Source organism: Dendrobates tinctorius, unplaced genomic scaffold, assembly GCF_039654945.1.
Source record: "Dendrobates tinctorius isolate UK_male_01 unplaced genomic scaffold, ASM3965494v1 ptg000134l, whole genome shotgun sequence".
In the NCBI taxonomy this organism is placed as follows: Eukaryota; Metazoa; Chordata; class Amphibia; order Anura; family Dendrobatidae; genus Dendrobates; species Dendrobates tinctorius.
The window spans coordinates 13,187,515-13,201,670 of record NW_027361802.1 but is presented as its reverse complement, the minus strand read 5'-3'; the positions used below and the strand labels follow the sequence as shown (position 1 = coordinate 13,201,670).

The 14,156-nt window shown below is 42.8% G+C and overlaps 1 protein-coding gene across 2 annotated transcripts in view; it reads left to right on the top strand.

The window, feature by feature from the left end:
• CEMIP2 (cell migration inducing hyaluronidase 2) overlaps window positions 1-14,156 on the top strand; it is a 164,977-nt gene that overhangs the window by 63,293 nt on the left and 87,528 nt on the right. For both annotated transcript variants that reach the window (XM_073543730.1, XM_073543731.1), the window contains exons 6-8: window positions 7,340-7,528; window positions 10,656-10,825; window positions 12,569-12,778. In XM_073543730.1, the coding sequence (XP_073399831.1) occupies window positions 7,340-7,528; window positions 10,656-10,825; window positions 12,569-12,778 (569 nt within the window). The remainder of the gene's footprint in view (window positions 1-7,339; window positions 7,529-10,655; window positions 10,826-12,568; window positions 12,779-14,156) is intronic.

Genomic DNA, 14,156 nt, shown 5'->3' with positions numbered 1-14,156 from the left:
CTTTCAGGATAGGGTAGTGTTAAGAACAGACCCCGCTTATTTGCCCAAAGTAGCATCAGATTTCCATCGGGGTCAGGAAATTGTCCTTCCATCTTTCTGCGAGAACCCAAAAAATCTGGGGGAGGAAAAGTTCCATAATCTAGATGTTAAGAGAGCTCTTGTAGAATACATATCTATGACTAGCCAGTGGAGGAGGTCCCAGTCCCTATTCGTAGCTTTTCAGGGTGCCAGGAAAGGCTATGGGGTTTCAAAAGTGACTATTGCTAGATGGATTAGGGAGGCCATTAGTATAGCCTACACAGCTAGTGGTATCCCGATTCCTGACGGCATCAAGGCTCATTCCACCAGAGCCGTGGCGACCTCCTGGGCCGAAAAAGCAGAGGTATCGATCGAACAGATTTGTAAGGCCGCCACCTGGGCCTCACCTTCAACCTTCTTTAAGCACTATAGGTTGAATCTATCCTCCTCTGCTGACTTAACCTTTGGTAGAAGGGTGCTGCAAGCGGTGGTCCCTCCCTAAGGTGTTTCGAATCTCCAAAAATCTCTCAGGTGGTGCTGTCATGGGTGAAGGGAAAACCACCATGGTTACTTACCGGTAGCCGGTTTTTCCGGAACCCATGACAGCACCCGTATATTCCCCCCCTTTTCACCATATGGGTGTGCACAATTAGTAGGGTGTTTTTTGAGTGTTGTGGTGTTGGATTAAACATGTAACTAACCGGGAAGTCCTCTCAATGCTCTGTAACCCAACTGGAGCGGGGGAGAGGTGCCGCCCCTTATGTCTCGGTAGGTTCCTGTCCTGGCGGGGCGGATCCCTCTCTCAGGTGGTGCTGTCATGGGTTCCGGAAAAACCGGCTACCGGTAAGTAACCATGGTGGTATTCTCACCTTCCGGCGTCCCGCCTCTCTCCACGCTCCCGGCATCTTCCGGTCCCAGTAATCCTTTGCGAGAATGACTGCGATGACGTGGCGGTCTCACAGAAGTGCGACGTCTCGCGGTCATTCACGCAAAGGATTACTGGGACCGGAAGATGCCGGGAGCGTGGAGAGAGGCGGGAAGGCTGCGCGGAACGCCGTAAGGTGAGAATAACAATATTTTTTTATTTTTTACATTCTATCTTTTACTACTGATGCTACAGAGGCGGCATCAGTACTAAAAAGTTGGTCACACTCGTCAAACACTGTGTTTGACGAGTGTGGCCAACCTGTCAATCTGTTCTCCAAGCGATGCTACAGATCGCTTGGAAAGCGCTAGCATTCTGCAAGCTAATTACGCTTGCAAATCGCTAGTTTTTCCGCGGGAAAATTGCAGGAATTTAAAATGCGTTTTTCCCGCGGAATGGAATTCTGGTATTCTTGCAGTAACTTCTGCGAGAGTTCCACTACGTGTGAACGTAGCCTTATAGAACATGAATAAATTGAGTCTGAAGTCTTCACCCTCATTCAGAAAAGTTAGTACCTGTTCTGCCAAGCAAGGAAGGAAAAGTTTATTTTTTGGGTGATAATGAGTCAAACAAAGGTGCACTGCTTACTTTTCTACAAATGATCTATTAAGTCTCATTTCACCCCTTCTAGCATAGCGCTAACCGTGAAGAATTGTGAAATTTCTCAGGCTCCAAGGGTCTTTTTCAAGAGTTGCAGAAATGTCCTCCTGTAATAAGAACAAAGGACCCTGGTTTGGCTCGGATAATGTCTTAGTCTGTATAGTCTGTAGCGCTGCATTGTGCCCTGTTCAATATGATAGGTGTGAGTGCTCTCTGTGAAGGCACTCATACGCAGAAATACAGACCTCTGAGTCCTAAATAGAAATTGTTGGTAGGTCTAGAGAAGTCTCCGTTGAGGCCTCTGCTCTAATCTCCTCCTTTTTTTAACAAGTTGGCAGTATGTCGCATAATTAGAAGTTTAACCCCTTCCCGACCTGTGACACAGCCTATGTGTCATGAAAGTCGGTGCCAATCCGACCTATGACGCATGCCCTGTGTCATGAATTCAAAGCCCCCCTGCGGGTCGGGTGACCGGGGTCAATGAAAGGTCACCTGACCCGCAGATACAGGGGGCTTTGTAATTCACCACAGGGGGCGTGGCTTCGCCCCCACGTGGCTACGATCGCTCTGATTGGCTGTTTCACTTTTAACAGCCAATCAGAGCGATAGTAATATTTCATCAATGAAAATTGATGAAATATTACAATCCAGCCATGGCCGATGCTGCAGTAGCATCGGACATGGCTGGAGACACCGATTTGGCCCCCCCTGCCACTGAATGACAGCGGTGATCTGCCGCCGCTGTCATCATCTGCCCCCCCTCCCATTCCCTTCGCTCCCCGCCAACTTCCGATCCCCCCCTCACCCACTCTCACCGCCCCCGGCACCTTCCAAGTCTCCCCGTCGCTCCCGGTGTCCGGCGGGTCCGGTTCATGGGCGCCGCCATCTTAGAAAATGGCGGGCGCATGCGCAGTGCGCCCGCCCGAATCTGCTGGCTGCAGATTCCATTATTTCATTTTGATCACTCTGAGTGATCAAAATGAAATAAAAAGTAAATGAACCCCCCGATTATCACCCCCATAGGTAGGCAGAACTAATAAAATAAAGAAAATATTTTTATTTTTCCATCAGGGTTAGGGTTGGAAAGAGGGTTAGGGTTAGGGTTGGAAAGGGGGTTAAGGTTAGGGTTAGGGTTGGAAAGAGGGTTAGGGTTGGAAAGAGGGTTAGGGTTGGAAAGAGGGTTAGGGTTGGAAAGAGGGTTAGGGTTGGAAAGAGGGTTGGGGTTGAAAAGAGGGTTGGGGTTGAAAAGAGGGTTGGGGTTGAAAAGAGGGTTGGGGTTGAAAAGAGGGTTGGGGTTGAAAAGAGGGTTGGGGTTGAAAAGAGGGTTGGGGTTGAAAAGAGGGTTGGGGTTGAAAAGAGGGTTGGGGTTGAAAAGAGGGTTGGGGTTGAAAAGAGGGTTGGGGTTGAAAAGAGGGTTGGGGTTGAAAAGAGGGTTGGGGTTGAAAAGAGGGATAGGGTTAGAATTAGGGTTAGGCTTCTGGTTAGTGTTATGGTTAGTGTTGGGGTTAGGGGTGTGTTGGGATTAGGGTTAGGGATGTGTTGGGGTTAGGGTTGTGGTTAGGGTTGGAGTTAGAATTGAGGGGTTTCCACTGTTTAGCCACATCAGGGGGTCTCCAAACGCGACATGGTGCAACCTTTGATTCCAGCCAATTTTGCGTTCAAAAAGTCAAATGGTGCTCACTCCCTTCCAAGGCCCGACGTGTGCCCAAACAGTGGTTTACCCCCACATATGGGGTATCAGCGTACTCAGGAAAAATTGCACAACAACTTTTGGGGTCTAATTTCTCCTGTTACCCTTGGGAAAATAAAAAATTGGGGGCTAGAAAATTATTTTTGTGGAAAAAAAATGTTTTTTTCATGTCTCTGCATTATAAACTTCTGTGACGCACTTGGGGGTTGAAAGTGCTCACCATACATCTACATAAGTTCCTATGGAAGGTCTAGTTTCCAAAATGGGGTCACTTGCGGGGGGTTTCCACTGTTTAGGCACATCAGGGGCTCTGCAAACGTAATGACGACTGCAGACTATTCCATCAAAGTCTGCATTTCAAAACGTCACTACTTCCATTCCGAGCCCAAACAATGGTTCCCCCACACATATGGGGTATCGGCGTACTCAGGACAAACTGGACAACAACTTTTGGGGTCCAATTTATCCTGTTACCCTTGTGAAAAAAAAAATTGCGGGCTAAAAATCATTTTTTTTTGAGGGAAAAAAATGATTTTTTATTTTCACGGCTCTGCGTTATAAACTTCTGTGAAGCACTTGGGGGTTCAAGGTGCTCACCACACATCTAGATAAGTTCCCTGGGGGGTCTAGTTTCCAAAATGGGGTCACTTGTGGGAGGTTTCTACTGTTTAGGCACACAGGGGCTCAGCAAATGTAACATGACGCCCGCAGACAATTCCATCAAAGTCAGCATTTCAAAATGTCACTACTTCCCTGCTGAGACCCAACGTGTGCCCAAACAGTGGTTTCCCCCCACATATGGGGTACCAGCGTGCTCAGGACAAACTGGACAACAACTTTTGGGGTCCAATTTCTCCTGTGACCCTTGTGAAAATAAAAAATTGTGTGCTAAAAATTCATTTTTTGAGGGAAAAAAAATGATTTTTTATTTTCACGTCTCTGCGTTACAATCTTCTGTGAAGCACTTCGGGGTTCAAGGTGCTCACCACACATCTAGGCAAGTTCCTTATGGGGTCTAGTTTCCAAAATGGGGTCACTTGTGGGGGGTTTCCACAGTTTAGGAACATCAAGGGCTCTGCAAATGTAACATGATGCCCGCAGACCATTCCATCAAAGTCAGCATACCAAAACGTCACTACTTCCCTTCCGAGCCCTGACGTGTGCCCATACAGTGGTCATCCCCCACATATGGGGTATCAGCGTACTCAGGACAAACTAGACAACAACTTTTGGGGTCCAATTTATCCTGTTACCCTTGTGAAAAAAAAAATTGCGGGCTAAAAATAATTTTTTTTGAGGGAAAAAAATGATTTTTTATTTTCACGGCTCTGCGTTACAATCTTCTGTGAAGCACTTGGGGGTTCAAGGTGCTCACCACACATCTAGATAAGTTCCTTGGGGGGTCTTGTTTCCAAAATGGGGTCCCTTGTGGGGGGTTTCTACTGTTTAGGCACACAGGGGCTCAGCAAATGTAACATGATGCCCGCAGACTATTCCATCAAAGTCAGCATTTCAAAATGTCACTACTTCCCTTCCGAGCCCCGACGTGTGCCCAAACAGTGGTCTCCCCCCACATATGGGGTACCAGCGTACTCAGGACAAACTGGAAAACAACTTTTGGGGTCCAATTTATCCTGGTACCCTTGTGAAAATAAAAAATTGCAGACTAAAAAAATTTTTTTTAGGAAAAAAAGATTTTTTATTTTCACTGCTCTGCATTATAAACTTCTGTGAATCACCTGGGGGTTCAAAGTGCTCACTATGCATCTAGATAAGTTCCTTAGGGGGTCTAGTTTCCAAAATGGGGTCATTTGTGGGGGAGCTCCAAAGTTTAGGCACACAAGGGATCTCCAAACACGACATGGTGTCCGCTAACGACTGGAGCCAATTTTCATTTCAAAAAGTCAAATGGCGCTCATTCCCTTCTGCGCCCTGCCGTGCACCCAAACAGTGCCCCCCCCCACATATGGGGTACCAGCGTACTCAGGACAATCTGGACAACAACTTTTGTGGTCCAATTTCTCCTGTTACCCTTGTGAAAATAAAAAATAGCGTGCTAAAAAATCATTTTTGAGGGAAAAAAAAAATGATTTTTTATTTTCACTGCTCTGTTATAAACTTTTGTGAGGCACTTGGGGGTTCAAAGTGCTCACTACACATCTAGATAAGTTCCTTAAGGGGTCTAGTTACCAAAATGGTGTCACTTGTGGGGGAGCTCCAATGTTTAGGCACACAGGGGCTCTCCAAACGCGACATGGTGTCCGATAACGATTGGAGCTAATTTTCCATTCAAAAAGTCAAATGGCGCTCCTTCCCTTCCGGGCCCTGCCCTGCACCCAAACAGTGGTTTATGACCACATATGAGGTATTGGTGTGCTCAGGAGAAATTGCCCAACAAATTTTAGGATCCATTTTATCCTGTTGCCCATGTGAAAATGAAAAAACTGAGGCTAAAAGATAATTTTTGTGAAAAAAAAAAAGTACTTTTTTTTTTTTTTTTTTACAGATCAATTTGAGAAGCACCTGGGGGTTCAAAGTGATCACTATGCATCTAGATAAGTTCCTTGGGGGGTCTAGTTTCCAAAATGGGGTCACTTGTGGGGGAGCTCCAGTGTTTAGGCACACAGCGACTCTCCAAACGCGACATGGCAACCGCTAAATATTCCAGCATATTTTCCATTCAAAAAGTCAAATGGTGCTCCTTCCCTTCTGAGCCCTGCCGTACGCCCAAACAGTGGTTTATAACCACATATGAGGTATCGGTGTACTCAGGGGAAATTGCCCAACAAATTTTAGGATCCATTTTATCCTGTTGCCCATGTGAAAATGAAAAAATTGATGCTGAAAGGAAATTTGTGTTGGAAAAATTAAAATGTCCATTTTTTCCTTCCACATTGCCTTAGCTGTTGTGAAACACCTGAAGGGTTAATAATCTTCTTGAATGTGGTTTTGAGTAGCTTGAGGGGTGCAGTTTTTAGAATGGTGTCACTTTTGGGTATTTTCTGCCATATAGACCCCTCAAAGTGACTTCAAATGTGAGGTGGTCCCTAAAAAAAATGGTTTTGTAAATTTTGTTGTAAAAATGAGAAATCGCTGGTCAACTTTTAACCCTTATAACTTCCTAACAAAAAAATATTTTGCTTCCAAAATTGTGCTGATGTAAAGTAGACATGTGGGAAATGTTATTTAGTAACTATTTTGTGTCACATAACTCTCTAGTTTAACAGAATAAAAATTCAAAATTTGAAAATTGCGAAATTTTCAAAATTTTTGCCAAATTTCTGATTTTTTCACAAAAACGCAAAAATTATCGACCTAAATTTACCATTAACATGAAGCCCAATATGTCACGAAAAAACAATCTCAGAATCGCTAGGATGCGTTGAAGCGTTCCAGAGTTATTACCTCATAAAGGGACAGAATTGCAAAAAATGGCCAGGTCATTAAGGTCAAAATAGGCTGGGTCATGAAGGGGTTAATTTGTGCTTCTATTAAAAAGAAAGAAAAAAAAAAAGACACTTGGGCACCTTCCAAGAACTGATTTCTCTCCTTGGGATTTAGACTTGATACTAGCAGCCTTGATTTCCAACCCCCTTGAGCTCCTTGGCTCTAGCTCTTAAAATCTAATCTTTTGAAGATGGCTTTTTGTTAAGTTACATCTGCAAGCATGGTCAGTGCAGCCCAGTCCCTTTCAGCATACCCTTCTTTCACCACCAGTCTGGAGGATGGCGTAATTGAGAAAATTACGGTTCCTTCTCATTGGTCTCAGACTTTAAAATTGTTGCAAAATTAAGGGAGGGCCTGTTCTTATTGGTCTATTCACTGACTGTCATAAAGTGCTTGCTTTTGCTACAAGAGTGAAGAGTTGAAGATCTACATCAATTCCAGGGATGGCTATCGTCATGGGCGAGATGGTAAATGAACCACTCTTAGGGTATGTGCATATGGAGTCTTTTTGGAGAGTTTTCAGAGAAGAAACTGGGCAGAACCATAATACTCTGTAATATATTTGTGGTAGTATACTAGTTTGAGTGAACAGAAGGCTAAGATTCTATCTTGTTAATTTTTTTTTCTCATGGTGTTTTTTTTTTTTTTTTTTTCTCAAGGTAAAGCCTTTTCTGGATTTAGTGTTGAAGCTGTTGACGGAATTGTGCTAGACCTCATGGATGATGTGCACAGTTGGCAGCCAGGCGATCAGATAGTTGTTGCAAGCACAGACTATTCAATGTATCAAACTGAAGAATTTACACTCCTTCCTTGTCCAGAGTGTAACAAATTTCAGATTAAAGTGAAAGGTAGGTGGTTGATGCTAATAATTGATTCACGGCGTATGTCCTTTCGCCCAACTCCACAATATACGTTCCAGAAAATGCAAACCATTTTAAGGCTGTGTGCACACAATGCAGATTTGCAGCGGTTCCGCAGCGGATTTTACCGCGCAGAAACGTTGCATATCCGCATTGTGATGTACAGTAGCCTTAAAATCAATGTAAAAAAAAAACCCCGCTGTGCAGACGCTGTGGATTTTTCCGCGCGGTTCTCCCACGGTACAAAATCCACAGCATGTTACTTCTTTTGTGCGGTTTTCCATCTCCCCTGTCACCAAATCCGCAGGGGGAAAACCGCGATGGAAAACCGCACAAAAACTGCAAGAAAACCGCATGAAAAACGGAAGAAATCCGCAGGAAAAATGCAGGTCATTTGACCTGTGGATTTCTTCCATTCTGCGTGGAAAAATCCGCAGGGCCAAAAAGTACGTCTGCTCTCAAAGGCTATCATGGTACAAAGCAAGATGGCATTGTAGGCTGCAATGGAGGTCTATATTGAGCTATGAGTCCCAATTTTATTTTGGACACAATGATAACCGAAGATTGGTCTGGAGACCACGTGGGCAACGCCATGAAGAAGCCTTTGAGGAAATATCACACTGGTACTCCCAGGATTGAGGTGTGTGTGTATGGGAGGTGCATAATATATGGTAGCTGGATACCTGCAGTCGGTATTTCTGTTATTCTAATAACGCGGCCTCATTGATTGTGGAACCAGTGGTACAGCCACTTCTCCAGTATGTTCCTGGAGCTGGTTTTCGACATGACAACACCAAGCCACGTGTTTTTCACCTAAACATGCTACCATGGCCTGCAACATTTCTGGACTTGTCTCTCATGGAACACATCTGGGACTTCATTGATCAGTAATTATAAAGGAAGCTGTCAGCAGCGGATCTTGATGATTTGTGCATTCAGCGTGGCAGACCTTTCCTCAGATAACCTCTAATAACCTCAGTGATAGTGGCCAAGACGTGCATTTATGTTTGTGTATGGTACTTTGTACTGAATAGTGATCTTTTTTATAATCATGTGGATATCATTAACATGATTTTTTCTCTTTTTTTTTTTTTTTTTTTTTTTATAATTGATGTCGCAATTTGTCTTGTGTGTAAGCTTGGTCTTGATTCTGTCATACCCCACAACAAGTTAAAACGGCTTATGATGCAAATGCCAGTCTGCTATATCCTTATTCTGCTCTGTAATTTGTCATCCAGTCTTTGATCTGATTCCACTTCATTGACATTCTGCCCCCATTTTAGGAGCTGGATTCTCATTCTATTAACTGCATTCCTGCTCCGAACAGAAAGCCAGCTGGCTTCTCTTGCATTCCTGGCTGCAGTTTGACAGACATGAGAGCAGGAGTAGAAGGACCACCATATCCTGCAATTCTTCTTGGAATCTCTGTTGCTAAAAACTGATTACATTTGGCAACAGACATTGGACAGCAAGTTGGGGAGAAGAGACAACTATTGGCTGGCTTTTTGGAGTGATTTGCAGGCTGAAATGTCATTTTGGCTAATCATGTTCACTGCAATTTTGTTTGTCATTTGGTTAGCCATCAGATGAACCCAAGTTTGAGATGAAAATTGCCACTAAAGATTTGGCTTCCATTTAAGCCTGATGTACTGCTTAGGCTAATTTCACATTTGCGTCTTTGTGCGCAGCGCATTGTGCGCAAGTAAAAACGCACATGCGTTTTTGCATGTGTTTTCGCTTTTTTTTTTTTTGCTCATGCGTTTTCTAGGTGTCACATTTTACGGGAGGAAAATCCTTGAAAAATCCTTGAAACAGACTCCACCAATGGGACACCAGTGGGCGTGTCATGGGAAGGGGGTGGTTTAAACCAGTGTCTAGACATGTTTACTCTTAAAATGCATGTGTACGCATGTCCATGCGCATACCTGCGTTTCCATAGACTGTAATGCGTTGTTTTGACGCATTCCGTGCGCAAGTGTACGTATGCTTTTTTTACGCCTTTGGGCGGACCCAAAAATGCAACATGTTGCATCCGGCGTGTCTAGACGCACACCTGGAAAACGCATGCGCACGATGACGCAGACAAACGCACGCAAACACAAGTCCATGCGTACGCCATGTTAAACATGGGTTCGGATGCGCACGATGCGCTGCGCACAAAAACGCTAATGTGAAACTAGCCTTATGTGCCAAAAAAGCTCTGTACATGCCAAACATGTAAATTGGGCCCATTGACGTACCCAATATACTGAGTGTACTTGTGCATTAATTCAGCTAGTAATATCATATTTTTTTTTTTTTTTTTTTTTTTTTTTTTTCCTTAAAGCAAAAATCTGTATATTTTAATACTGTAGAAAGAGGCATCCACAAACTGGTTCTGTAATACGCAGCCGACTTCCATCCTGAAAATCTATGTACCGTACTTGTGTGGATGTACCATAAAGTGGTTTAGGGGGTTTAGATCTGAAAAACAATTAGCTTATTTGGGTAGATATCACTTGCTTGTCTCTTTGTACTCACTTGACTGCATTGTCCATGTCAAAGGAAAACTTGTCACTGTTGTGGCGACCATATTTTCCTTTTCAAGTTCTATTTTCACAGTATAGCAGTGTAGGGGAAAGGGCATATGTGGTTGTAAAATCCACTGCAAATTCACAAGTTTTTTTTTTTTTCCTGAAAATCCATGTGCAGATGTTTTTCAGTAATTTTAACCCTTCTACATTTAGAGGTATGAAATTCTAAATAGAAATTGAAATGCTGCAACAGGTCGCTTTCCAGTTGAAAAAGTTGGTATGTGTAAATTGGATCTGATCCAACACCTACTGAAATGTTACTTGTTAGAGTTTACCCTTATGGTGTTGCTGTGTATTAAACTAACTTTATATATGCTATTTTCTGTAATTCTTAATGGCCATGGCCACAATCTCATTTCTCCCAAGCAGCTATGTAAGACTCAAGAGAACATATGGGTGACTTAATTGGCTTTAGGCTACAAATGGTGGTAGTCTATTGCTAGGAAGCCATACAGATATGGGCACGTAAAGTTTTACTATACAGCAGTTATTTCCTATTAAATTTTATTTATAATTATCTGCAAATTTTACATTTTATTCAGAGAGGCCCATGTATTTCCATATGGGAGAAATCACAGAAGGCTTGGACATGCGGGCTGAAGTGGGGGTCCTTACAAGGAACATTGTCATCCAAGGCGAAATGGAAGAGACATGTTATGGAAACAACCAATGCAAATTCTTCAACTTTGATACCTTTGGAGGGCACATTAAGGTATGTTGGGGTACAGGGTGGTTACTTTGTGCAGGTCCTGTAAAAGACTGATCACATTGCATGCACAAAATCCTGTTGGCAAATCAAAGCTGAGCATCAGTCAAGTTGCTAGTTGGGTGTGTTTGGGTCCATTTATATTGTAGAATTAGCATAAACTAGCATTCCTAGGCACACTTGGTTCACAATCTTGCAGTCTGAACAGACTGCCAGTGAACTAGCTGAACTTGCTCGTCGGGTACAATAATTGGTACTGCACAAAATATCATCACATCACCGAGCACAATGAGTGATCATTGCACACTGAACGATCTGTAATAGGAGTAGATGGCCTTTGTAGACAGACTATTAAACCACCACCGATCGGTCAACAAGCAAGTGATCGGCCTTTGTAATCAGACGGTTATGGACATGCTGGGCTTTTCATTAGCGTGAGACAAGGTGGACTCCTTTCTCCTAACTTGCGTGTTAGGTGGACTGTTTTGAAAACAGATTGCAGAGATATTGCACTTTGATTAGACCAGGATATGCTAAAGAATGACTTATTTCTTATTCCATGTCAGTTTGATTGCAAAACTGAGGGGACAGGTTCCTTTTTAAAGTATGGTAAAACAGGTATGCGGATACCGCCTGGATTAAGCGCCGCAAAAAAATAAAAATTAGCATTGTGCACAGAAATGTCCAAAACAAATGCTGGGCACATGTTCCATCTTGTGACTTCTCTTAATTGCTTTAAGGCTTAAAAGCCTTGAAGCAATTAAATGTAACATGTATATTCTTTGGGCAGCTTCATTTGGAAGCCACCCGCTCTATATATACTTAAGAGTATTGAGCAAAATCGCCACTGAAGCTGCTTCAGGAGAAACGCCAGCTTCTTCTTGGGGAAAACTCGGCAGTTCCGTCAGCACCTTACTGGGTGGGTAGAGACTGAGTGCACTTGCACCCATGAGCCATTTCATTCTATATATGGACCCCTCAAACACTTTAATATCAGGATTATACGTTCATTCTGACATTGATTTTCAAAGTACACCATCCTCATCATGTTTAAGAACTACCCTAATTAATAATGTATGCAGTTTGTACTGTGAAATCTGACAGACCTGCTTTAAAGATCTCGATAAATGGCTATAACTCCGATCAGTATGATATAACTAATGAAATGTAGTCAGATACAAGAACAGTTGGCACTTAAAAACGTGTAGAAAGCTTGAGATTGGACCAGTACTTGCATAAAACATGTGTACATAAGTTACAGGCCGATTTCTCCTAGCTGTATGACAGCAGGTACTGGGTAGCTGTAACTGATTTAGGCCTGTTCTCACAGGCTGACAAAATTGAAATTAACAGGGTAGTCAAATTCTAGATCAGAGATTAGCTGCAGCCTTGACCACTTCATGTTCAATTCGTGCGCAGGTGGGAACATTGATGCTAGCCCTGATTGGGCGCCAGGCTCACGTGTTAAAAATCGCATGAGAGTCCTGGGACCATGAGTACCGACATGCCTGGAACGGTGCTGTCATGGGAGTAAGCCTTTTTTTTTTTTTTTTTTTTTTTTTTTTTTTATCTGGGACAAACATTTTAGATCAAGGAGTTATCCTAGTAGTGAACAACTCCTTTAGAAGCACTATTGTGGTGATTTGTTGGAATTGATGGTTATTCAGGAAAAGTACAGTTGTGTAAATGACTTATCTTGAAGCCAACAAGCTCTCCATAAAATTGTAGTAACATGCTCTGTCTTGGTAGATTTTACAGAACTTCACCTCTGTTCATCTGTCCAATGTTGAACTGAAGCATATGGGTCAGCAAGTAATGGGCAGTTACCCTGTACACTTCCACCTGTGTGGGGACGTCGATGAAGTGGGAGGCCATGATCCGGGCACCTATGTGAAAGGACTATCTATTCACCATAGCTTTTCTAGATGTGTCACCGTCCACGCGACAAATGGCTTGTTGGTATGTATACCTTTAGGAATTTGCGTCTGATGTATCCATTGGCTTAGTTGGGATACCCATCTCATTCCTACGCCATCACTGTCCATGCTTCTATCAAACTGAAGTTTGTATTTATTAGCTACTTGCCAAGAGCTCATTCTAAAGCCAATGAAGGAGTCAATAAGGGGATAATAAAAGAGATATCTTGCTGCTTTTGCTACTCTGAAGGCTAAATCTGACCCCATTTGTTAACCCCTTAGTGACAGAGGCGATTTTGTACTTAATGACCAAGCCAATTTTTACAATTCTGATCAATGTCTCTTTATGAAGTTATAGCTCTGGAATTTGGCAATTTCCAAACTTTTAATTTTTGTGCTCTTAAATCAGTCATATCACACAAAATAGTTAATAAGTAACATTTCTCACATGTCTATTTTACGTCAGTCCAGTTTATGAAACATAATTTTGTTTTTTTTGTTAGAACGTTATAAGGGTTAAAAGTTGACTAGTGATTTCTCATCTTTTTTTCAACAAAATTTACAAAACCATTTTTTTTTTAGGGACCACCTCACATTTGAAGTGAGTTTGGTGGGTCAATAATATGACAGACAGGAAATGCCCAAAAGTGATGCTATTCTAAAAACTGCACCCCTCAAGGTGCGCAAAACCACATTCAATAAGTTTATTAACCCTTCAGGTGCTTCACGAGGACTAAAGCAATGTGGAAGGGAAAAAAATGAACATTTTACTTTTTTCACAAAAAGTGTACTTTAGACCCAAACTTTTTTTTTTTTTTTTTTCTTTTCACAAGGGTAAAAGGAGAAAATGCACCACAAAATGTGTTGTACAATTTCTCCTGAGTACACTGATACCTTCTTTGGGTTCATGGCAGGGCTCAGAAGGGAGGGAGCGTCATTTGACTTTTTGAACGCAAAATTGAATCATAGAATCATAGATTGGCAGGAATCAATAGCGGGTGCCATGTTGTGTTTGGATAGCCCGTGATGTAACTAAACAGCGGAAAACCCTCCAATTCTAAACTCCAACCCTAACACAGCCCTACCCCTGACCCTAATCCCAACCCTAACCGTAACCCCCACACCACAACTATAACCCTAATGGAAAAATGGAAATATATTTTTTGCCTAACTAAGGGGGTGATGAAGGGGGGTTTGATTTACTTTTTCTATATTATTATTTTTTTTTTTTTTTTTTTTTTCTTTTCCTTGTGATCACTGTGATGGGGTCTCACAGTGATCAAAACGAACCAATAGGAGAAGTCTCCTATTGTTGCCGAGTGCCGGCTGGCAGATCTCGGTGGGTGCACTGCGCATGCACCCGTTACTTTCTTCCCAGAAGATGGCGGGGGACATCGGGGGTAGAGATGAGTGACTTTGCC